This window comes from Phoenix dactylifera, unplaced genomic scaffold, assembly GCF_009389715.1.
Source record: "Phoenix dactylifera cultivar Barhee BC4 unplaced genomic scaffold, palm_55x_up_171113_PBpolish2nd_filt_p 000077F, whole genome shotgun sequence".
Classification (NCBI taxonomy): Eukaryota; Viridiplantae; Streptophyta; class Magnoliopsida; order Arecales; family Arecaceae; genus Phoenix; species Phoenix dactylifera.
In genome coordinates this window covers 1,532,202-1,558,549 of record NW_024067676.1, presented here as the reverse complement: position 1 = coordinate 1,558,549, position 26,348 = coordinate 1,532,202, and the positions used below count along the sequence as shown (strand labels likewise).

The window sequence follows — 26,348 nt, the reverse complement described above, 5'->3', positions numbered from 1 at the left end:
AGTTTAGATATATGGGTCAAGCATAAATTGTGACCTTAGACTTAGGAACTCCAACGTAATTTGGAAGCAAGATAAGCAATTCAGGCATAAATCGTGACTATCCTTGATAAATATAACAATTCCAAGATGAGCTAGGATAAAGTAGGATACCCTTTTTTTGTTTGGATTTAAATCATATTTATCCACATATATCATGATAACATTGCACGATAGTACAATCTATAAGACTATAACACGGCAATCAGCTTAGGATGAAGACATAAAAAATATTTCTCTCTTTATATCCTATCTTTATTAATAAATAACTTTTTTAGTCATTTCACACTTTCAGATGACATAAAAAAGACTTTAATCTCATACTACTTAAAATATTACAAAGCCTTATTATCCGCAATCAGACCAACCTTGTGCAATGTTTACAAATAAATGATCACTTTAGTTGTCTTGGCACTTCTAGGTGACATGAAAATGACATCGATTTCATAGCACCTAAATTATTAGGGAGCCCTAATTGTTCACTGACCAACCTAAGAACTCTATTTTCTTTTTATTCTTTCTATTCCTTTTTTTTCTTTTGATGTGTTTTGTATCCATCCCAACAATAACATGGGCTCGGGCGACTAGCAGGGATCCCGCAAGAGGTTCGGGGTCAGAGGGACCAGTTTTTACAGGCCATGCGCCAATGTTCAAAGTCCCTACTGCTTCGCCAGAAGGCGGCTTAAGCGATTTGCACGTTCTACCAGATCTGGCTGGCTAGGAATGCTCAAACTTTTGGCGAACGCAGTATATCGTCCAAATTTATGGTGGAGAGTGCCCATGTGCAGGCGGTGAAGCTTAATCACATCATACCTATCGAAGGAACCTTGACAGCTTAGGACATCTGGGTTTCCATTTTGCTTGATAGTATCTTGTACGGTGTTTTTCACCTGGGAGCCTCCACCTCCGAGTTGCTTCAAGGTCAACTTCAATGAGTCTGTCTTGGACGGAGATACGATGGGCGACGCAGGTTTTGTTATTTGGGACCCATCTGTCAGGGTCGTGGCTGTAGGGATAGTTAACTCTTTGACATATCAGTTTCGGGTGTTTATTATGCCCAGTGTGTTTTACGGGCCAATTCCATCGTCCTGAAGGGGGACTCGGCCACGATCATCAGTTGGATCCAGAGGGGCCCAAGGGATAATGGTTGCGTCCATCCTTTGCTCCGAGATATCTGGGCAATGGTGAGGGATGGAGGGCCTTTCATGCCAAGCATATTTTCCGTGAAGCTAATGGGGCTGTGAATTGGGTGGCTGCTTATGTAGCCAGTCATTCCGATAGTATCCTGTGGGCTGGAGATGAGGAGTTGCCCTTGGCACTCCGAGGTATTTTATTTTTTGATTTTATTGGGTGCATCTGTACTCGTCAAGTATGATCCGCCTGCCTTAAAAAAAAAAAAAAAAAAAAACTGAGCATAAAATAAACCTATGAAAATAATAATTTCTGGTCCAACGGACCCTGTTAAACCCTATATATCAAACGGCTGATGATGCGTCTGATCCCTGGTGATCCCTAATGTGTTCCCAACTTAAGCAGCCTCCCTAAAACCCTCGCAGGAAAACAGCTAGGCGAGTCTTCCGCTTCCCAAAACCCTCGCCTCGACACCGAGAGGAGTCTCGGATCTCTTCTGTTCTCTTCTTGCCTATGGCGGCTATGGAGGAGCTCGGTGGATTGAAGAAGAGGAAGCGCGACCTCTCTTTGGTGAACGGAGGGGAGAAGCCTGATCCGAAGCACCGCAAGAAGGCTTTGTCCAAGCCCGCGAAGCTCCAGGCGACGGGCTCCGACAAGCCTCCGAAGGCCCTCAAAGCGAAGTCGGTTAAGCTTGCCGAGCCGGAGAAATCGGCCGCTTTTCGGCCGAAGAAGAAACCCAATACCCCCAAGGAGCGTCGCTTGGCTGCTAAGGTCTCTTCCTCGATCTGAGTCTGTTGCTTTATGGCTTATTTCTATATTGGATTCAAGTGGATTTCGTTGGCATCGATATTTCTAACCGAATACCATCGTTTCCTCTTAATCTCTGATCAAGTGATGCTGTTGGAGAAGGGAAAAAAAATGCCCCATTTATTTACTATTTTTGGTATTTCGTCAAGGAATGCTGATTCTCGAGAGAAAGTGGTTTCTAACTATTTTTCGTTTTTTTGGGAAACCAATGTGAAAAATTTAATTAGCTATGGGAGAATGTTGGAATTGTTAGTTTCATGGCGAGCAAGAATTTTAGCCGTGGAATATGAGCTGGGTGTTGGGGGTGTTTCATTTCCTTAGTTTTTTTATGTATTTTCTGTTTTTAAGATGATGCACTGCTGGAACTAAATGGAGTTTAACATCTTGTGTTTAAGGAGGATCAGATACTAATTGGGTTTTGATGTTTTGGTTGCAGGACATGGCAGAGACAAGGAAGAAGAAGAGGAAACCAAATTACAGTCTCGAGAAAGTAATATTGATTGCACCCAATTTTATTTTGGAATCCGTTTACCCATGTTGTTATCATGATTTAGTTACAATCAGGGATGCATGTTAATCTCCATGCGTTATTTCAAAATTTCATGCAAAGTTTGGTTGGTTTGCTTCTCAACTTCCTTTGCTCTTTCCCCCCCATTTTGGCATATGGTTTTGATAGATTTTTGAGAGTGCAGCATGGAACAATTAATCAGCCTGTTAAATAATTACATCTAGATTTTAAGTTTCTAGCAGTCGCAATAATCTATGAAATCCAGTACTGTATATGTTATAAATTTTGAACATTAGGCGTAGGTAAATAACATATTATCAGTCATTCATGCAGTGTTTGTTTATCTGTGAGAGCATACTCTCCTCGTGGCATTTGTGGTTATGCATACACACACTTTAACGTGTTACTGCCATCCTTGCAGCGATACATGCTGTTTTTCTTGTTTTTGTTCATGATGTTCACTGCTTGCGGCTCTCATGCTCAAGTTCCACATATAAAAGTATGTTTTGTTTGTAATACAATTTGTAGAAAAAAATTCCAAACATTTTCAGAGACATAATATGCTGCATTAATTATCTTTAGTGTAGCCTGATTATTCTAATGATGAACTAGATCAAAGTCTGAAAAAGCTAACCTCTTTTAACACATGTAACAGGAGCTTGCTTCATTATGGGAAAAAATGAGATGTTACAATATACAGAAAGAGGACAGATCCAAGTATGTTTTTTTCTTGGTTAGTTATTTATGTTCAATTGTTACCTTCTCTTTTGACAAGGTTAACAAATCTGTAGGTTGGTAACTGAAACTCTGAAGAAGATGAATGGAAAGTTTCTAGATATCGTGGGTTCTCATGTCTCTGCACGTGTTCTTCAAGTGAGTTCAATTTTGTACTCAGGGTTTTTTTCCACTTTGCAAAATTTTGGACAATGAGTTATTGGTTGTTCTCCATGTTTGTATAGGGTGGGATAACTTATGATTGTAACTGTATGATTGTAATTATGATGTTCCTTGCCGATGTGTGATTCTTTGCTGATGAATATTGCACTGTTTATCAGACATGTGTTAAGTACTGTTGTCAAGCAGAAAGAGATACTGTTTTTGAGGCTCTCCGACCTCATTTTCTTACTCTTTCACGCAAGAAATATGCGGTTCACCTTGTAAAGAAACTTTTAGACACTGGTACGCCTCATAAACTGCATGTGGAAATACTTAATGACAAGGTCATTTGAAAGTCTTTTGCCCTTTTTTTTTGTTTCTTAATTTGTATGAAATTCCTTCCTGTTTGTTTTGCAGCCACAAAGAAACAATTGGAATGGTTCATCTCCTCTCTCCATGGGCATGTTGCTTCTCTTCTTCGACATACAGTAGGATCTGCAGGCATGTAATAAAACTGTGGAAATTGTTTAGCTTAAGCAATCTAGTACGACACAGTTTTCTGATGCTATCACTATGTCATTGCTTAGTGCTATTTGGTTATTCTAATCAGAAGACAGGACTGATAATCAATAATTGCAATTAAACTCAATGGAACTGAAAGAAGATCCCTGATAAACTTCCTGCAAGAAACATGTTTTAGAAGCACACAGGAACATCTGCAATTTTTTTTTTATCTGTACTTATTATGCTTGTGTAGAAGTCAGTGCCAGATTTCTGCGTGTGCACGTTATTCATCATACTTTGGGTAAAAATTATAAGAAAATTAATGCTTTCGGCATGTGAAAACTTGGGCTTGCCGGTGCATCAATGTTGCTTCATTTTTGCACGTGATGCCGATGTTCATATTCAATGGTTAAATGGTTTATGCTAAAGAATAGGATGCATAAAAGCTTAATATGATCGTTCAAGGTTGAACAACTTGTGACCAATAATGTATCAAACAAGGTTTGTGGGACCGCTATAGGGGGTTATACCGGTTGGTGACTGGTTCGGAACAGTATGGATATGTACTGTACCATGTCGAGGCGTACCATAACAAAGAGGAGGGGAGAGGGAGAAAGTGAGAGAGAGGGAAGGAGGGAGAGGGAGAGAGGAAGGGGGGAGAGAGGGGGAGGCTTACCGACAATGGGTTCACGGCATTGAAGAGTGGGGAGAAGTGGCATTCGGCGGAGGGAGAGAGAGAGAGAGAGAGAGAGAGAGAGGAGGGGCTTCTTTTCAATTAGGCGAGGCTTTTGAGCACTCCACCGCGGGGGCTTGGAGAATATGAGGGATTTCTTCTCCTTGATTGCTCGGTGAGAAGAAACCCTAGCCTTCGAGAAAGAGAGAGATAGAGAAGAAGAGAGATAGAGGGGAGGCTTACTGATGACGGCTTCCGATGTTGAAGAGGAGGGTGCGAGCAGTTGGAGAGGAGAGAGAGCGAACGAGAGAGCCCTCAAAGGCTCTTGATTCATTGAACGGGGGAGGGAACCAAATCAATCCAATCTGATGAACTGTCCCAACTCAGCATCATTCAGTTGAGTATGGGCTGAATGGCTCGGTTTTGATCGATTCGGCAACCATTGGTATCAGCCCTGCTCTGCCTCACCCTTAAAAGGAATTTGAATGCATGACTTTAAGCTTGACTTGACTCCATTATCTTCAACACAAATACCCTAGGCTCTGTTAGGCTAGTTTGAGTAAAGCATGCATGTAAAGGTATCATTTTATTTGTGGTTTTATGTAATACTCTCAATATATAATTTGGATCCTTTTAGGATTTCTTCCATGTGGAGTTGGTTGTGTTGCATGCTTAAATAGTTTCAACTGAACTTGAGTTGAAATCCTGTTAATGCTTGCCAACCTAAACCCAAACATGCTATTGCTTGCCTAGCCAAACCCAAACCAAGTACATATTGGCCTTGTCCGACTTGAAGCATATGCTTGGCTCGAGTTGCACCTGTGATGATACTTTTCATACTCATCATATGCACGTGCAACTGCTGGGTTACATATAAAAAGCTGAACAATCTAGGAGAAATTGGAGCTAATTTAAGAATGTACTATTTTTTTTTGTCAAGCTTATGTGCTGTTTGAAGGTTGTTGTTCATGAAAATTTTGTTGCACCTTCCTTGTTTCCTTACTCAAAAGATAGCCTTTTCTTCTTATTAGGTACCATATAGAAACTCTCCATCGTGCATTTAAAATAGTGTATGCTGATTTCTTATATGTTTGAACCTCTGATATTGAATCAGATTTAGGTACTTTTTAAAATGAATCTTGTTTCTTTTTCTAGTCATTGAACATGTATACCATCTGGCAAACGGGTCTCAAAAACAGAGTCTTTTGATGGAAATGTACTCTGCAGAGCTTCAGCTATTTAAGGACCTGACCCTAACAAATTCAGGCAGGTAAGGAGACAAACATGATTCTTCAGGTGCTCTCTGCTTTTTAATGCTTGCATTTACCATCCATCATCCTTCTGTTATATGCAAATTATCTTGCTTTCTTATGGCTTACATGTTTTCCGCAAGGATAATGTGATATGGCATTTGGCCAGGATCATGGACATGTTGTATGATCTGCCCCCTTATTTCTTGCTGGGTTGCTGTTCATTTAGTAATGCCTTTTTTCATAGTATACTGTTTAGTACTATTATTTTGCTGTACCATGGGTGCTGCAATGCCTCCAATCTCTACTACACTTTTCAAAACTTCCATGGCCTCAGTTCTTTGGCATATTCTTGCCGCCATTTACTTTTAGTCTTCCAGTCTCCTATTCTTCTTGAAACCAAGGGAAATGTATCAATGTTCAGTAGAGGTGTTGGCCTTAATCCTTTATATTATACTGTTTTTGGGTGTAATGGTGGTGCACCATCTTAATCTTGGTAATACATAACTAGAAAACAGTCAGCATATAACTTCCAAAGCATAAAATTGTGCAGAAACTCATTGAATAATATATCTGGAGGAGCTTTTTTTTTGTGATTGTATATTGATGATTAGGGCATGGGGAAGGTAACTTTGCTAGGCTTGTCATATGGTGTCCATATTTTATGGAGAAAGTCACTTGTGTATTTACAGAAAAAGCCATACATTATATAGCATATGCAATGCAAGAAGGAATTCTTGTGATTAAAAATTTTCATTGGTTGAATTGGATTTTGCTATTTATTTAGTGTTGGAAAGTTGTACCCAAGTCTACCTCTATGTTGAAGTCTTGTGAACAAAAATACTTTAGCCTATTTAAGGGCTGGCCATGTCTTTGTCCACCGTATTTAGCCATATATCTAAACCTAAAATGTTTAGATATATGGATGATATAGCCTTAGTGGATGAAACTAAGGTCAAGGCGAATCATAAGTTGGAATTATGGAGGAGTGCATTAAAATATAAGGGTTTTAGGTTAAGAAGAACCAAGACAGAATACATGGAATGAAGTTTAATAAAATTAGAAATAGAGATTAATGTGGAGTGATCCATAGGATTCCTGAAAGCTATCATTTTAGTATTTAGGATCAATTATTCATTAGGGGAGATTGAAGGGAATGTTATCCATATGATTAAAGCAGGTTGGATAAAATAGAGAAGTGCAATTGAGATATTATGTGATCATAGGATACCTGCCAAGTTGAATGAAAAAAATTATAGATCAGCGATACGACTGGCTATGTTTTATGGTATAAACTGTTGGATTGTTAGAAAACAACATGTGCATAAGATGAGGGTGGTCTATCGTAATATAAGAAAAGATAGAAGAAGAAATGAAATCATTTGTAAAAAAAAGTAGAGATAGCACCAATTAAGGACAAATTGAGAGAAGGACAACTTAGATGCTTTGGACATAAACAATGTAGGCTAGGGGATGCACAAAGTATGAATGGGTGATTTTATCTTATAAGAGGAAAGAGGGGTAGAGATAGATCAAAAATCACATGGGATGGAGTAGGAAGAATTTGATATCTCTACATCTTTTAGAAAGTGTGGTCCTAAATGGAGCGGAATGAAGGAAAAGGACTCATGGAGCCGACCGAACTAGTTTGGGATTAAAGGCTTAGTTGAGTTGAGTAGAGTATCTAAACCTAAATGGTGGATGAAAATGTAAGGCAAACTTGTCATTTAGAAAGAATTTTTCTTTCAATGATTCTTATCCCATAGATAAACCAAATGCTTTATAGTCCTATCCAAGTTGATCTTGGTAGAAAATTAAATATGCAATCAAGAAGAAAAAGTTAACCCAAGGATGAAACTTACATATAGGGATAAATATAACCTTAATCAAACTGGACTTTATAAAATATATATTCAAAAAATATAAACATAAATACAAGGAAAAGAAATGCGGTTCTGAGCTGTAATTGTTTTGGAAAAACCGTAGTTGAGTTGATCTAGGAAATTTATCCTTTTAGATGAAAAACATTATGAATGTAAATGGGACTGGTTTAAAATACTCTCTTTTCTCTTTCATTGAGCTACTTGTCACATTTTCTACTTTCTTCTTGAGAGCTACACGATATCAAAAAGATAGAGTGTAAATTTCTTTAAAGGTGTAAATTTCTTCGAGGTGATAAAAAGTGAAATGTAATATTATAATGATGAAATATTATTGGCAATGACAACTGATGATTTGTCGTGATATCAATAATTCAATTGGTTTCATAAAGTGGTGAGTGTACGGATTCCGGTGGTTATGGTTTGTGGTTGTGATTGGATTTGTAGTGGAGATTATGAACTCTAGTTGATGAGAGGTATAATGTTGTTTCATGCTGGCATAGTAATGCTGGTACAATGGTGCTGGAAAATTTTAGGTATGATGTTCTCTGGTTGTCGATGGCTGTGGCAGTGTGTTGGTTGATTGCTGAGGCGTGACATTAGGCTGTCCTGGTCTTTTATGATGGTGATGGTGGGTATCTGAATCATGTTGAGAGAAGAATGAAGCAACATCTTTAGTTACCACTACTCTTATAGTTGGAGCATTAAGTCACCAATGTTTCATTTTTCTATCCTCTGATTTAACGTTCGTTTAATGTAATGCTGGTTGGACCACAATATTCACTTGTGACCCTAGGCTTGGTGCCCCTTCACCTGTCTGGTCTCAGTGAGATATGTCTGACAAGTAGGAACTTGTCAGGCCTTGACCAATAGAAAAATGCCACATTACTGGGTTATCTGAACCTGAGGTCCAAGAAGCATTCTCCTACTCGTAACATGAATTCAATTTAAAATTGCAATTTTCATCTGCAACCAATGAACTATATATATATATATATATATAAGTGTTATTCTTTTTTTTGTGATAAATGTTTTTGGTTTCATTTGGAAATTCAATCACAGAATATGAGTGTGTTTTCATCTGAGCTAACATGTCACCTTTCACATTTTATCAGGTTGGTAGATATAATCTCTAAACTTGGACTGCAGAAATCGTCAGTGTTACAGCACATGACTACTGTAATTCAGCCACTTTTGGAAAAAGGAATTGTTGATTATTCTATCATACACACTGCATTAGTGGAGTACTTCACAATAGCTGACAGGGTAATGTTAACCATGTTTAATTCACTACCTTTAGATCCAGTATGTGTTTTGTCTATGACAGCAGGTGCTGCTATGTCTTGTCTGATTTGATTTTGTTTAAAGTCCTCTGCCGCAGACGTGATTCAACAGTTAATACCACTTCTTGTGCAAGACTCATCTGCTGCAGATGAGAGCCAACCAGTTCCACAGTTACCCAAAAAAATGAAAAATAAAAAGAAAAAGTTGCAACTACCACTTCTTGTTCGAATGATGCGTACAAGAGATGGATTGAAGGTTGGGATCCTCTGCGTGAAGCATGGGAGTGCAAAGGTCTGTACAAGAATTTTATTGTGAACAATGTTATTGACATTGTCTTTCATTCTAATATTTCACTTAATAATTAAATTGTCAAGGTGCTTGTTGATAATAACAAATCAGCAATTTCGATATACTTTATGATGTGGTATCTTTCAAAATCTTGTAGGTCATTGAGTATCTTTACTCACGGCACCTACATAGCCTTATTCTAATTCTCAGGATGATGGTTAATTTGTATTCCAATGTTTGAACTCATTATTTCAAAAAATGTACTTATTGTCATCCAGAAGCGATATGCTTTTCTTGATTTTCATTATGCAGTTTTTGTGCTGATCTATGCTCATGGTTTGTCATATGCATATAGAATATTAATTGAAACAATGTTGTGACTCATTTTGTCTCTAAAATATTTTTAATATCATCTGCTTTCAGGAAAGAAAGAAGATAATTAAAGGCATGAAGGGAAACACTAGAAAGCTAGCTCTTGAACAGTATGGGAGTCTTGTAAGTACTCCTTCCTCAACTCTGTAGGAACAAGTATTCTTGACTTTTGAACTCTGATCATGATTAGTTATCTCAGAACATATGATCTTATTATATCTCTCTCTCTCTCTCTCTCTCTGCGGATGCGTGCTAATTGTATATTTTTTCATTTTTTTTTATTTTGCTTATTGTACCACCATGATAATTTTTGCTACTTTTTTTTTTAATCACAACACCACTTTGCCTCACGAATGCTTTTTCTTTTTAATTTTCTTAACTTTTTTAAAGGTTTTAATGGCTCTCTGTCTCAATTTGCATAGAATTTGATGAGTATGGGGGAAAAATATAGTAATACATGATTGAGTATCAGTGTTTATCAGCATACAGGTAGGGTTGCTGCAGAATCCAGCTTCATCAGAATCAGAATCCTATTAAGATCAGACCTAGGGTCATATCTATTAATTTTAAACCCAAGTTCTAATGTGTTTACAAAAAGATTCTTGTATTTGACTGACATTTAAGTAGGTTTAGGTTAGCTCGACCTGATCAATTTGCATCTCAACATGTGATTATCATAAGGGTTTTACATATTATATCCTTAGTTGGTACAACTATGCTTCGTTTAAGGCACTTGTTTCCAGTGATGCTGAACTGACCCTAACCAGGTAGTTCGGCTCGAACCAAACTAAATCGATGCCAAGTTTGAACGGTTTAGCCACATCACTTGGTTCACTTAATAACCCTCCTGTCCAACATGGTTCAATGATTCAAGAGCCTTCGAGGCTCTCTCTTCGCTCTCTGTCTCTCCATTGGATGACACAAAGCCTTCAAGTTTGTGGTAACCCTCTTCGACGTGAAACCCTCATGGTAACCTTCGTCGACGTGAAACCCTCGTTGGCAAGCCTTCAAGGCTCTCTTCTTTGTTCTCTCTCTCTCTCTCTGTGTGTCGAACGATCCCCCCTCTTCAACGTGGAGCCTTTGCAGTGAAGCCTCCCTCCTTTCTCCCTCTCCCTCCCTCCCTCTCTTCCTCTCTCTCCTCCCTCTCCCCCTCCTTGTTTCAGTATGCTGTAGAACGGCATGGAACATACCCGTACTGTGGCGAATCGATAACTGGATGGTATGCATCCTGGTACTAGTTCGGCGAACCTTGCTTGTTTCAATACTATTCTTCTTTCATTAAGAACTCATCTCAACAATTTTTTGCCAGATTTATATTTTGTGCTTAGGTTTTTTTTCTTGTTAGCGGATGTTCTTTAGTGAAAAATGCTTTTGATGAAGTTTGTGGCGAGTTCATTTTTTGGAGTTTTGTGACTATGTATTACTTTTGGAATCAATAGTTGTTGGCATCGCTTATTGCATATGACAACCATAAGCATCTCATCTTGTTCTGTGATTTGAATGATAAAGTTGTTTCGTTTTACTACATTATATACCACTTATTGTGCTGCTAATTGTGAGTTTGATTATTAATAGATGTATGAAATTTGTGGTCAGCTTTTAGTTGTGTTTATCACCACCAGCATGCACATACTAGATTATAAAATTGAACTTATCGACTGTCTATATCAGTAAAGCATGTAATTTTATTGTGCTTTATCTAAAATTTACTACAAATCCATCTAAAATAGTCTACGTTTGTCCCAAACTCTTTATTTTCTGGGAATCCCTATCATATTTTTCTTAGCACACATGTTTTCCCCCTTTTTTCCATTTGCACCTTCCATTTTTGGCATATGGTATACTAAAACAAAATGAATATTAACATACAACACTTTGAAAGTTTAAATGGTTAATGCATAGCAATGTCGACAAATGTTTGCTGTGATTTGGATTTTATGCTTTTTGACAATTATTATATGTTTTCTTTTAACATATATAATTTTTACATCCAAGTTAGATTTTTGGTCACCTTTGGACACCTAGAAGTTCCATGTATTCTCAATCTTCCAATTACAGGATGCTGCTTTTTTTTCCCTTCCTTTATTAACTTATGAAGTAAGTTATTACAGAAGTTCCATGCTGCTTTTTCCCTTCCAATTACTGATCTAACTTGCTTTTAGAAGTTTTATTACTAGTTTGTTAGTTTTGGATAAATTCTTTTTGTTAATATTCTATAGCATAGTGAGCCTTTGGCTCGTCTTATGATTTCAGTGATTGAACAAGAACTGTCAGAAGATTATTCTATGTATCTTCTCTGAGCTTCTATGATCCTTACATTTCAAGTCATTTCTAACCAAGTTAAACGAATGTTATCGTGTGTATTATCCTTAGGATCAGTACTGATTTACATTATTTTGATTTTCTAGCTGCTCATCTGCATCCTTTCAGTGGTTGATGATACAAAGCTTGTAACGAAGGTCAGTGCCTTGTTGTTTGATTAGTATAAATGTTGTATAATTTATTACATTCAACCTGGTGACACTTATCTCAACATATCTGAATATTATTTATCAGATTGTAATTCGTGAGCTGCAAACAGTGCTGAAGGAACTAGTATTAGATAAGGTAGCAGATTGTAATATCACTGGTTGTTTCTTATTTCCTTGATATTTCTTCTGGCAAATTCAAAGGGTGCGTATTCATAGAATAACAAAATAATTCTTCTGCGGACCTTCAGAATGGAAGACGCCCATTATTGCAACTGCTCCATCCACTGTGCTCACGCTATCTTAGTCCAGCTGACCTGGCTTGTCTAAATTTATCTGTTCCTTCCCTCTGCACAAAGGTATTTTTTTGTTTGCAATTTATGCAATTCAATCTAACAGGGTGTAAGAATAAGTTTAAACCTTACATTTTCATTTCAGGTTGAAGGGCAAGAAGCTCTTGCTGAAGCAGGCCCAGATAAGGAATCAGAGATTGAGATGAAAGCCTCAGTATCTGATAATGATAATAGCTTAATTTGTGGGGAGAGCGTGCAGTTAGCAGTGGAAGGAAAGAAGGATCCTTCAGTACGGAGACGTGAACTACTATTGGATAGTGGGCTTGCTGAGGTGATGTCTTGGATCCTTCTACATGCATGCAACATTCCAAATCTAAAACTTACAAGTTCATTCACATACACTGCCACTGGAGGGAGAGGGAAAATTGAACATTGTGCTTTATAAAGCTTACTGATTTATGCATCCATGACCAAAATAATCAGATACTACAAAAGTTAGGTGATGAAGTGATAAAGATGGTTAGATAAGATGTTAGACAGTTTATACGATGGTTATCAAAGCTTCGATTCTAAACACATAAAACTTAATTTAAGTCATTGCAGTAAATCAAACTTATTGTGAAGTAGACGGAATGAGTTTAGAACATTAAAAAAGGTGCTATTAATTGGTGGTTGGTTGGCATGTCCTGATGCACGAGTTTTTTTTTTCTCTTTAGCCCATGCATGTAGTTCTATATGGATGAACAATCTCAATAAAGATTTTGTGTGGATTAACAAGATTTCATTTTGCTTAATTGGAGGCTTGTAGCCTAATTAGATAGTGTTCTTTGGTATCCAGGCAATAGAAGCCATTTTGATAAAAAACTAATTTTTTGACGTTAATGGGTTTCTGGGATTTTGGGTTGTTCAGGACTGTTGATAAAGAAACTAATGTTTTGGGTTTCACAAAGCGATTTTGCCTTAGTGAGTAGGTGGGACTAAGTTGGTTGCTATGTTTTATAGGTCTAGGTATTGAAAGGAATACTTAGATATGCAGGTTTTGATAACCAATCGTGTTATGGAACAAGTGGGGAAATTAAGAAAAATGGTGCAGTCTACACCATCTTAGTTCATGTTTTTTTGTGTATCATTATTTGTAGATATCTTAAGTTAGTTGCTCCAGTGGATGCATTCTCCCAGATTTGGCTCATTCACATAGTATGTGTATCAGAGCATCTATATCCTTCAAACTAGTATTTCAAGCCCTGCCTGCTTGTGCTAAAACAATCATTTGCACCCAATCATATTACATGGTTGTATATGCTCCTTCTGACTACTGCCTAGATCACTAAACCCAGATCAATCTCAGCCTATGATGTTGCATAAATATACTACTGGATGGATGAACAACATGTGAGACTAATTCTGACATGCCACGGGACTAATGAGCATATTGGGTAAGCTCATGGATCTTGAATTTCCTAAAATTTTAGGATGTCTCATTCCTCCGGAAAGGCGATTAACTGTATTCTAAATTGGGACTCTAGGAATTAAAATTTCCCATCTCAGTTGTTATTTTTTCTCTGTGCAGTTGACTTTTCCTTAAACAGCTATGTTTGGTTTATTCCATGGATGAGCTGTCTGCACATCTGAACAGCCCTAAAACTAGGTAATCTGACATGATTGTGTAGTTCGAGGCGTCATTTGCCTGCATCTAAATGAGCTTATGGTTTCCTTGTGGATTAACCATCACAGCTAAGGCAAATAGGAAGTATCAACAAGGTTTTGAAGAGAATAGAGCAAATATGAGAGCTCTAGGGTATGTCGAAAAGTTTTAAATGAGAAGTCAAAGTATAACATCAATGCATCTTCCCTTCAAGAAATGAACTTTGATATGCCTTAAATCAGATTCTTCAAAATTCAAATCAATTAGGGGCCCGAAGATGGATAAGATATTCTAGGGGCATCACTAATTGTTTGGTATGTATGGCATTTGGTAGATAATATTATTAGCAAAAGAAAATCTTCCAATCTGAGACAAGGATTTACTTGGGAAAAATCCTGTGTATACACATTTATTCTGTTTTTATAGTGGAGCTTCAAGAAAATTTTAGGATGTGATTTTTTTTTGGGGCAGGGAGATTAATAACTTATGGTGCTTAGCAGAAGATTTCAATATATCAGGTTCTTATCCCCCAAAAGTGAAGTAAACTAAAATATTGGACCTTGAGTTTGTTGATGGGATTAGGGAGAATGAAAAGAATCTTGTATCTTGTGTACAAATATCTGATAAATGACAATGATGCCTTTAGAACTTGTAAATCACTTGTGTTATTGAAGATGGATGGACTAAATGAGTAGATTTTTCACCCCTTCATTTTTTTTAATGTGGTTGCGTTGTAAGGACTTTTTAGTGAGAGAATGGTGGAGTTTTTTCTTATTGTGTCAACGGATGAAAAGTTTGATGAAGATCTGGGATTGCTGAGAGGGAACCTAATTCAAAAGATTAAGTGTTTAGAGATGGAGAAACAGTTGGGAAACATCTTTCTGAATGTTCAAAGCTTTGATAAACTTAAAACACTATCTTTGGTTAAATGGTGTATCTCCATCCTCTTTAAACGGTGAAGATAAAAGTTGCTAAGTGGATTGCCAAGGTTCGATTCTCCGTGGAAAAACTCAACAGAGACAACCTAGAAGGATATAATAACATAGGATTTTTTATGAGATCACTAAAGGAAGAACAAGAAATACTGATTTGCTGTGGATGGATGTGGAAGCATCGAAAGATAAAGTCTTCAAAAGAATATCAGATTTTCCAAAACCTTAAAAGGTAACTTACAGCTTATATGGGATGATCACTTCCATGTTAGCCTAAAGCTATTATGTGGGCTCTTTCAATCAAGCTGAATGAGTAAGAACTTTTAAATAGCTGTAAGAAGTGGTTGGTTCCTTGAATAAGATAAAGTCTTTAAGGTTGGGTTGCTTCTTGATTTTGGCCTTAAACAGTTTCACAATCTAACAAAGAGCAAGATGATGATTGTCAGAAATTCATCAGGATGCAATGCTTCAAAAGCCTAGGTGCAGGAGGGCAGTTGGGAGGTCACTTAGCACCTAGGTGCTAGACTGGTGCTCAAAGGTCAAGGACCTTAAGGTGGCCCATTTTTAAAAAGAAATCAAGAAAAAAAAAAGATAAATATCAAAATAGTGATAAGAAAAAAACATAAATGTTAAGGTGGCCCATTTTTTAAAAGAAATACGATAAATCAAGAAAGAACGTAACATAGCCTGTGCTCAAGCTTTAATATAGGGTCTTTCTTTGCTCAGGATGGTGCAACATTTTTGCTTTCTGTGTTTGGCTAGTAAATGAATCTGGTCAAATATTGTTGATGATGTCATTGGTTAAGTTGCATTAAGTGTAAGAAATCAGACTTCAGTGTTGGCATGTTGTTCCGGGAATAATGCAAAAAAGGAATTTCAGAAGGTTGCAGATTTGGTATTATTTTCTTTTAAAAAATGGTATCAAATATTGAATGATGCACGCTAGAAGCAGGTTTCCATGCAGGTGGTAAAGCTCAACTCTAGGTTGTCTCCACCTTTAGTTTTATTAATAAAATGAGTGCATGTGTGATGCATTTAATTTATTCAACAGGCAGGAGCATTTGATGGATGGCTGTGATTCCATCAATCATGTTTGTTTGGAATAGATTGATAAATATGCTCCCTTTTTAATTATGTTTTCTTTTCCATGATCATTTATTAGGGAGTGAATATGGAGTGCATGTTTACTAATAGAGGGGTATATTTAGAAATTAAGGAAGATGCTTAGCCTTACGCTCTCCTTAAGTGAGACACGTGGCAGACATCCAGCAGCCATGCTGGTCATTTCTGCTATATATTAAAGATTTTGGGCTCTGAGATCCACCATTCCAAAGAAGAAAATGAAATAAAGAAAAGGAAAAAGTTTAGTAATTACTGCATTCAGTTTTTGAGTGACATGCTTTGGGATGTGTCACCAATAGCTAAATTAGTGATTTCTGGTGATTGTATTGCAGAGTCTCATTGCAACTTGTATTGAGAATGCTGGTGAGCTACTCCGATCAAATTTCGGCAAGGAAGTAATATATGAGGTTATTCCATTTTACTCTTTTTTTTAAGCAATTATGTGGTTGTAACTGTGAAGAAGACTTGGAGTTTTGTGGCTTTACAGTTCAGGCCGACAAGGCGACAGATTGTTTCTGAGACAATTTTGAATAGTCTTGGAATTGCACCTACATTTCCCATTAGAAATTTTAAGCATTATTATGATCAATTATAATTATTGAACAACGTTGAACTTTTTTGCTTGCAGGTTGCTGTTGGTGGAACTGATGGAGTCTTGCAACCTCTGGCTGATAGGTTGGCCGCATTACATAAAGCAATAGCTTCTTTGGCTGCTCTTCCCAAGATGAATGAAGCTGAAGAGGAGCATGTTTTTGAGAACTTTCACTCCAGCAGGACAATCAGAAAACTTATCCTGGATTGCTCCACCTTTGCTGTCACACTATGGAAAATAGCATTGGAAGGAAAGTGTGAGATGTGGGCTCAAGGTCACAGGTATGATGTTTCGTCAATTTCGACTTGCTAATTTTGATTATATGCTTGTATCCACAGATCATTGGCAGCACTCAATTTTCATTTGGTGGCTTCTGCAGTTGTAAGGTGGTCACTGCATTCTTAGAGTCATCTGATACCAAGGTGAAAGATATGGTGAAATCTGAGATGCAGCCATTGATAGATCGCGATGTCCTTAAAGTCCCCGAGAATAAAGCTAGTTGAGAAAGAAGATTGAGTCTCTCCTACCTGGTGATACTGGAATATACCAATTAAACAGATATCATGAGTTACCAAATTTGACATTGGTGGCTCTTGATAATTTTCAGAGACATTTACGTGTAGCTTCTATGACTCCATACTTTGTTTGCTTCTATCTTGCTCATTAAGGTACTAGATATCAAATATCAGATGAGTGAAAAATTTTGTAAGAGACTATCCTGAATTGCTGCCAAACTAAGTACAAGAGAATGTTGTTTTTGATGTATGATAATTAACTAAAGTCGTCTCCATAATTTCTTTGTTCCTATCTTGCTCGTATCAGATGAGTGAAAATTTTCGTAGGAGATTTATCTCGAACTGCTACCAAATAAAGTCCAAGGAAATGTTGTTTTTGAGTGTATAACATATAATTAAAGTTGCCGGGGATAATTGCTATAAGCTCTAAATTTTGACTTGAATGAAAACCAGGTACAGGAGCCATATGTTCAACTAAGTGAACTCATGTTCCAATGATATGGATCAAGGGCATAGATTGTTGAAGCAAAAGAGACAGACCAAGTAAACGATGAATGTATCTAGAACTGGGGTTTTGAGATAAATTGTGCTTTTCTCGCTGTCTGGTTTTTGTTCTTACTCCCAGCTCAAAAGACAATTACACGAGCAAAACCAATCATAGGTTCATTCCAAGCATTCGGGGACCGTAGAGGACACTTAAATACAACAACATTCAACTATAACTCATATTGCTGTTTTGGCTCCATGCAACTTCAATTACTCGGGATCTATGGTTACTAGTAATCAACGCATATCTTGTATTCACAGGTTGATTGTTATATTTCAGTACATATGAAATAAAATTGAAATTATAAAAACATCCCCACAATGGTGAAGATGGACCAGAAAAAATGTTTTGCCGTAGCTCATTTTTTTGCTTCACTCATAAAAAACCGCAGCTGAGTGTCATCTGTTAGCCATTAAAGTAGATATGCCCTGGCTTACTTTTTGATGAAATTTTGAGAGAGTCAAAGCGTTCCTTTGTGTTTTCAGAACATAACATGGCAGAAATGGAATCCACAGCCCACGAGAGGTAGGTATTTGAATTATATTTGCAATTATTAAGGCTTCACCATACTTCGCTTCGAAGAGAAGATGTCCATCTCTTGGAGTTCCTCTGCCATCTTTAGTCTTCTCATGCTCTCCACAGGCACGATGAAGACCTTCAGGCTCGGGAAGAAGAAGCCACTACTGTGACGGAAATGGTACAAGTGTGGTGCCAAAAGAAGCTGCAGAAAATACATTGCTTTCTATCATTGCAGATGCCACCAGTTCCATCCCCCTGGTAGAATCATGCATATGTTTATGCTGCAAGTTTTGGATTCTAGCTCAGGGTAGGATGCTATAGGTATTGAATATGCCAGTATCCATAAAACTCCAAGGGCTTGTTTGGTTTGCAGGACGCATTTTCTCTCCTAAAAATATAATTCATGGAAAGCAGATTCTTAGAAAAAGGATGCCTGAAAAAAATACTTTTGGCATGTTTGATTGACAATGAAAACGTGACAGATTTAGTGCTTATGTTTGGTTGACCATCCACTTTCCTGAAAAAGTTATGTATAATTCCTATTATACCCTTAATAAAAATTAGATCTTTAATGCCTTTTTAATGCTGAAGGGCTTTTTTGGAAAAAAATAAAAAAGAAGTAAATTTCAGCTCACGAAAAAGTAACTTTCCCATGTTTTTTTATGGAAAAGACTTTCTTATGAAACGTGAAAATCATATTCCCATAAGAATACAACTTTTCCACCTCTTTCTTTTGAAAATTCCAACCAAACAAGAGGCATCTCATTACTTTTTCGTTGACCACACTTTCCCCCCTTCTTTTTCTGCGAACCAAACGAGCTCCAAGAGATTTATATGGTAAGATTCAACTTATAACGAACTATGATAAATAATCACTATATGCTTACGTAGAAAAGAATGATGGAATTATTGTTTGGCAAGCTTGAAAAAGATGAAAATGGTTGCGAAACCATACCGATGTGAAAAAGAAATAAAAAGAAATAAAGAAAACAACCGATGATCCATGATGATTGGCTTAAAGTGATGTACAAACCCTATAAAAGGCCTGATACAAAATAACAGTTTTGATAGATTTGCCGTATGTATGTCTAGGTTCTAGGGCAAGAAAGCGGTTGAGAAGACTCAAGAAGCCTGGACAGCTACAATAAAGCTCAGATGTCTGAGGACTTGTTCAACATCAATCAAGAAAAGCAACATAAATTGTAACATGGCTGGTAAGAATGCTTATCCAATTATTTGCAAGATATATTTTTTTCCCCCACTCATTTAAAGGTAATACCTTATCTTTGTTTTTCTTCTAAGATGATTGCAACTTTTTTGAGGCATTAGTTCTCCATCTCATGAACTTTGTTCTGCAAGCGCTTCCTCTCTCATGGTGAAAATGAAGGCAATGAAGACACCTTGCTGCAAAATATCTCGAATTAAAGTCCTGCAACTGTTTTTCAGTCTTTTACCTTGAAAATTGTAAATGCATTATAACATCCTGCAATCCAAACAGCAAAGAGCTTATAATGGCCATAATTCTATCAATAGCTACAAAGACAATCAATCAGGCTGCTTAATGTCTGCTATTAGTCTAACTTCTGAAGTAGCCAGTGGCGTGCCACCTGCAGCAGATACCTGGCATTTTCGAATATATTTCTTTCACTAGCCTGAGTTAAGTCGCAGAGTTGCTAGATCTGGCAAAACCAATTTACTCAGGACAAAACTGGAGCCATTACACGACCACTAATGAGGCACAGTGCAGCTGACAAGATAACAGAAAGCTTCACCTTATAAAAGTTGAATCCTTGCATATAGGCTTATCCACCTAAGCTAAAAATCCCGATTAGAGGAGTAAAATATAATTGGAATCTTAGGTTCTCAGTTCAAACAAACCATAAGATTGTCTTAGCACAAGGTATTATACATTTACTGCAACACAAATGTGGCCCACAAAAATGAGGTTAAGAACAAACACATCACAGAATAATACAGAATAATGGAATTTTCTACTTGGTAGCCTGCCCAATCATGTTGCTAATAGAACTAGCCTGCTCTTGAGCCGTTTCCACCAAAGAATCCTGAAGACCAAATTCAAATCATTAAAACAGCATTTTTTCCTATAAAGGAACTTTATGAGGGCAACAGTCTTCTTATTCCTCTCCTTGGTGGTTATTAGTAGAAAGCTAGATGATCAAACTGACAATAATAGAGAAGTAAATAAACAAAATCAGTAATTCTTTTCCTAAACAACTTCGGGAATATTATCCACACACATGTTTTCTTCTTAATTTTACTTTTTTTCCACCTATTTTTTTCTTCTAACAATTATATGACCATTAACTGCTATCTGATGAAAGTGAATTGCCCTCTGTCATTAACAGTCAAGAAGAAATACAGTTGAAATGTCCCTGGATGGCAGGCTAAAACATCAATTGGCATCAAGGAGATTTAAGAGCAGAACAATTGTAATTAATCAAACCTGTGCTGCTATGAGCCGTGCAACAGTCTTCTTGCTTGGCTCTTGAAATTCACCAGCAATCAGAATCTCATCCAATATATAGTATGCCTGCTCGTTTGAAGGCAAGTGACAGGGATGTTAGAGCAGGAAACAAAGATGAAAAATTGATCCAATACAATGGCGATAAATGGCAATACCTTGTGAAAATTGAAGATCAAGTCGAGCTCACAAACCTGAAAAATGTAAAGAAAAATGATACCTTTATAGAGGAATGTGTTTACAAATCAAGAGTATATAATTACAAGACAGTGGACTCACACTGCCAAAGTATCGATCCAATATCTCAACAAAATGATGAATAATTTCAAGAATTTCCAGTTCATTGTCATCAGCATCAATGCACATGCAGAAGTAGAGGCTGGCATATCTGAAGATGAAACAAGAGCATTATTTGGTAGCCCTAACAAGCAGCACAAAAACCAGCACTTGAAAGTGGCATGTTCATATTAATTTCTGCAGCATAACATTACCTTCTATATACAACCTTGTATCCCTTCCACTCAACAAAATTGCAGAGCTTTGGGCCTCGTGTGAGAATCAATCCGCTAAGCTCTCGAATGACCTTTGTGAGACAATGAAAGCATTTAGGATGCACATGGATTGAATAATATTATAAACACTTGAAAGAGATACAGGATATCAACAAAACATCCTTCATCTATACTACTGACTCTTCAGAATTGTAGATATACCCTCTTTGCATAACAGATAAATTAGCATCCCAAATAGAAAAACCTCAATATCAACTTTGAAGCAACAAATGCAAATGGTAAGGTTAACATAAATGTACCTGATTAAATAAAAGGAACAGATGACTACCAGGAAAAATGTAACATCTACTAGAGAACATAAAACAAGTCATAGCCCATCAATTTTGTGTCAGTTTTATGGTTTGGTCAAGACAGAAACAAGAAGCCCCATGGCATCAGTCATAGACACCTGATATCTTGAATTGATGAAGTACAGCCAAACACAAAAATTATTTATTTATCATATTAGGTTGGCCTACATTTCCTAGACTACATGGAACATGATAGAAGTGATGACCCCAATCTGATGAAAAAATAGCCTTTTTTCTTCCATTACAATCCCATCGGTCAAAACATCTGGATATGAAACACGTTAGTAGAAAACAAACTTCAATATCCATTCAACTAGCTGTAAATTGCATTTCTTGAAACAAGTGACCAACAAACAAAAGCGTTAATTGAAATTTAAAACTAGGTACATGTAAATGATACAGAACCATAGAGAGGATAACAAAGGACACAGAGCCACAAGGCAAGCTGATTACCGCCAATATTACAGAAGGAAAACAGTTCCATTTTTTGAAGCCATGAGTTAAATGGTAAAGTTCACATAAGACAAGCTTTTGAAACCGAGAAAGCAACAACAAAATAAGTTAATATGTTAGGGAAAATAGAAATTAGCAATATATCAAACATGATGGATTACAAAATTTTATAGAACAACATACCTTGGTTCTTTCCTTTTGTGAATATGGCGAGTACCATTTTGTCAATCTAACCTTTCCTTGTCGGCTAAGTAAAATTACAAAATGGATCTGGAAAAAGTAAAAGAAAAAAGTTATTAGACATGCAATATAAGAAATTAAGAATAGCTGCCAAGGTCTCCAAGCAAGTAGAAAATCTAAGAAAGCATGCTTAATGATAAGAAGTAAAACCACTGTCTCTCTCTCACACACACATATGATCAAATCGGGCACATATATAAGAAGAATACTGCAAGTATCTCCCAGCAAGAAGGAAAGTAGTGGAGCAGAATTGGTGTTTGGGATGAAGGCATTGTTACTGAAAGTTACCTCTGTAGTTAAAGAATTCCTATAAATGATGGCTCTCTTCTTTCCTTACACATTTTATTCATCTTCCATGACACATAACCATATAAATGCAGAATCAACCAATAACTAGAGGGTAGATAAAGGGTTGATACCTTAATTATGTAATTCATACAATTGCTCCATGGAGCCTTCCTGAATGGAGCTTGTCTCTATATCCTACTGCATATTTGATTGGAAAAAACTTGAATGATGATAGCTATATTGACCTGCATCATCTTACCAACCTGATTTTTCTATCACCTTATCTTCTAGTCCCACTTAATGCAACCACCGAACTTCCTCCGACTTCCTCATTTCTCCTAGACTTCCCACAAATCTACTCCGGCATTCTCGTCCTCTTTGGTGCCCCTAATAACCCACAATATCTACCATTATACCTTTGTAAAGTTCTATCTTTACCGCTCTGAAAAAAATAGACAGAGAGAACTATAAATATGGCTAGGGATGGGGAAAAAAAGAATTCATCATGTAGCAGTAAAAATTCTTATTCACGTATATACAAAAGGCTGCATAGCACTCGGATTAAATAACAACCTATAAAATTCTTCAGCAGAATCTTTAATCATTACAACAAATCATCACAATACATTCCAAGATCTAAAAGGAAGACCCATCAGAAAAAAAACTAAAAACTTCAAAATATGGTTTTGAAATACTAAATCAGAAGAAAGGTAAACAGAATTAAATGTGAACTCAATAATCTAAAGATCGCAATATGATGCCCATAACTTACATTTCTCGAGAGGAGAAAGCAAGCAGAATACTGACCACATAAACGTTCACGTAATCACAAGAATCAGCTCAGATCTGCTGATCCGTTGAGATCATTCCATTCAGATCTAAAAGGATTTAAATACGCGGTAAAATCCATCAAAACAAGTGCACGAACCCTAAATCTCAAATCAGGGCAGAAATTCACCGAGAAGCACACACATGGCTCGATTAGTCGATTAAGACTATATTTTGAGATCGGCTGAAGATAACTAACCATCTTTCCTGGGATCGATCGGGCTTCTCTCGCTCTTCTTTCACCGAAAACTTCGATCCAGCGACGAGGCTCCCGTCGTAGAGAACGGAAACAAGGCGGTAGTTTTTAACCCACGCTTCTGCGCTCTTTACAACTATCGGATTCGGGTCGCTGTTAACGGTCCATCTAGAGAGGATGAGCTCATGAACCTGAAAATGCACCCGATAACCCGACTCCTACATGCTTCTCAAATGTTTGACCGAATGCCCGAGTGCAAGTGAGTTCGGGTTGGTCGCAGCATTACTGATACTGAGATAGAGGAGGGGTGGGTTATGTGATCAGAGATCATGAATTCAAATTTATTATTGTCGGACGGTATATCTTTGATGAGCCAATCAATGATGTAGAGTTGAGAGCGGCATGGAAAAGCATTATTTATGCCAGATTAATTTTGGAGGTGGATTGTATCCATCTTGAAGGCGACGTAGCCATAGTGATCGATTGGATTCAGAAGAGCGTTGATAGGCACAACTGTCTTGATAGCCACCCATTACTATGGGACATATGTGAGCTTGTGGGAGGGCTTATAGTTTTTCAGATCACTCATATCTATCGGAAGGCAAACAGTGCTGCTGACTGGGTTGCCTCCTTTGCTGCACATCATGTAGAAGAGTTCTGCTAGGAGAGTTTCCCTCTCCCCTCAGACGACTTTTTTTTTTTTTGACTTTTATGGGTATACTCATGCGCGTATGGTGTGAGTTACTACTGTACCCAAAAAAAAAAAGTGAGTTTGGATTGTCCTCGAAGAAATTATATCATACACAACATACACCACGTGGTCACAACCTCTCATTTCTAAAATGATTAGCAGCGATGAGCATTTGATGAATAGGCCTGTATGAATGAGCGGTTGTGATCGGCAATATGCATGATCATATGGTGTACATCGCATGGATACAATTTTTCTTACTGTCTAGTTTGAACCGTAGAGATGCATTCTCCCAGCAGGCATGATTGGATGAGCCCAATGTAGTGTCGCGTTATACCATATTTTTGGTCTATTTAATCAATGAAATATCTGGACCGCCGTGATCAGAAAACTGGACCTCTTCAATTTCAAGAGAATCACCACTCAAGTTCACCAAGCTGGTTAGCATAAGTTATGTTTTTATTGAATTTTATTTGCGAGTCTACACTAGGATATGGAGTTTTAGTTTGACCTAAGTTTCGGATCATGTTAAAGTCCAATTGATTTCGAGCTTTGTCATGTTTTTAGATTTTCAACCTAAACCTGAATCAACTTGATTTTTCTTTTTTTTAGTAGAATCAACCTGAAATCATATTAAGATTTTTTTTTCTCTTAAAAAATATTTAAAAAGAGCTGATTGATATTTTGCAACCAAGTTTGATGCAAGTTGTATGCGTATTCGTCCAATCAAACTGGATCCAGTCAACCCATGCACTAACTCTACAGATAGGCCATGTGTCATTTGTGACTTGTAATGTGAGAAGATAATTAGGGACATGATGAGAGAAAAACAATTTTAATGTTTCAAAGGAGAGGGCGGACCCATAGAGAGTTGGATTTGGATGAATTGAACCTAAACGTCAACTCAAAATATATCATAGTAGGGGAGAGCGGCTCAATGCATTTGGAAGCTTAAGGTGAACTAACTAAGATGAGCTTTTTTTTCTTTCCATTTTGTCTTTGAAGCCGAAACTGCAATGGGCCGGCCTAAAGCGAACTAACTAAGGAGACATTTTTTTCTTTTTGTTTTGTCTTTGAGGCTAGCCTTCTTTGGGCCGGGGCCTTAGAAGACCACCTTAGTCGTCTAAGAGTTAGGCCGGCCCTGCATGGTAGAGCTGACCAATTGAAATGACTTATTTGAAGTTAACCTATTGCTAGTAAGCGTGCTGCGATGAAGTCCAAAGATCATTGAGTACCAAAAAATTGGTTTTAGCTCATGTTTTGAGTTAGTCCCAACCCAACTTTGGGGTTCATTTGCATATTCCACATTATGACCTTCACTATTATTGGTTCACAAATTTTGATCAGTGGGCCAATAAAATGGAGTCAGCAATCCAACCTGCTTGTGATGATAACTTAATCTAAATAATTTTCCCAAGATTTTTTTTTTTTTAAGGAAAAGTGGAGCAAAGACCAAGAAAAAAAAAGTATGAACAAGTTCCCCTCAGGGAAGATGACTCAAAGCATTACTTCTCTAGTAATGACAAAGTTCTTTGCACCCAAAAAAAAAGACAAAGTCCTGAAGTACAATGATGCTTCTAGTCTTTAAGCAACCCTCATATATTCTTCATTATTAATAGGGGTCAATTTTTCTTTTTTTTTTATGGAGGAAGGTACAGTTTCTTTCTCTCATAATGAACCAATAAACAACCAGAACCAGTTGATTCCAGCCACCCCTCTAAGCTTTTAGGAACAATTCTTCTCCTCCATGCAGTCCCCTGTCCACATTGGAGGGAGCTTGACCTTCAACTATCACGTAGGGTTTGAACCACTTCCAAATTCTCCTAGTAGGTTTGTAGTTCATCTTGAGATAAGCCGTTTCCTTCGGGTAGTTGCAAAGAACACAGCCTTCCGGTACGTCAACCTTTCTTCCCCATGACATCCTTCGTTTGCATCTTTCCTTTCATGGTGATCCATGAAAAAAATCGTCACTTTCTTTCGATGCTGCCGCCTTCCATAAAGCTGAATAATGGAGAGATCAAATGCCAAGGAGTCACCGCGTCATCGTCCCTTGGATTGACTAGAGA

The 26,348-nt window shown here is 37.3% G+C and overlaps 2 protein-coding genes across 4 annotated transcripts; one reads left to right on the top strand and one right to left on the bottom strand.

Moving 5' to 3' along the window:
* The first annotated feature begins 1,556 nt into the window (after positions 1–1,556).
* LOC103721676 (pumilio homolog 24) lies at positions 1,557–17,468 on the top strand. The gene is made up of 17 exons (XM_008811977.3): positions 1,557–1,938; positions 2,411–2,464; positions 3,138–3,199; positions 3,274–3,355; positions 3,538–3,661; positions 3,776–3,859; positions 5,691–5,805; positions 8,781–8,931; positions 9,034–9,240; positions 9,661–9,732; positions 12,018–12,068; positions 12,166–12,216; positions 12,329–12,436; positions 12,516–12,701; positions 16,402–16,476; positions 16,698–16,942; positions 17,041–17,468. The coding sequence occupies exons 1-17, from the start codon at positions 1,681–1,683 to the stop codon at positions 17,162–17,164; spliced, it is 2,049 nt and encodes a 682-aa protein (XP_008810199.2). The 5' UTR covers positions 1,557–1,680; the 3' UTR covers positions 17,165–17,468.
* Positions 17,469–19,990: 2,522 nt separating this feature from the next.
* Positions 19,991–23,738, bottom strand: LOC103721677 (AP-1 complex subunit sigma-1-like). 3 transcript variants are annotated; one of them, XM_026810246.2, is made up of 9 exons: positions 23,595–23,691; positions 22,813–23,009; positions 22,699–22,765; positions 22,223–22,309; positions 21,216–21,307; positions 21,004–21,112; positions 20,883–20,918; positions 20,707–20,793; positions 19,991–20,305 (listed from the first exon to the last, which is right to left on the bottom strand). In XM_026810246.2, exons 3-9 carry the CDS (start codon positions 22,714–22,716, stop codon positions 20,234–20,236), a joined length of 501 nt encoding a protein of 166 aa, XP_026666047.1. In that variant the 5' UTR covers positions 22,717–22,765; positions 22,813–23,009; positions 23,595–23,691; the 3' UTR covers positions 19,991–20,233. The 3 variants fall into 3 exon arrangements, with proteins under 3 accessions (XP_026666047.1, XP_026666046.1, XP_008810201.1); XM_026810245.2 differs by having other exon boundaries at positions 22,699–23,009; XM_008811979.4 differs by lacking the exons at positions 22,699–22,765; positions 22,813–23,009 and having other exon boundaries at positions 23,595–23,738.
* Between the last annotated feature and the right edge of the window lie 2,610 nt (positions 23,739–26,348).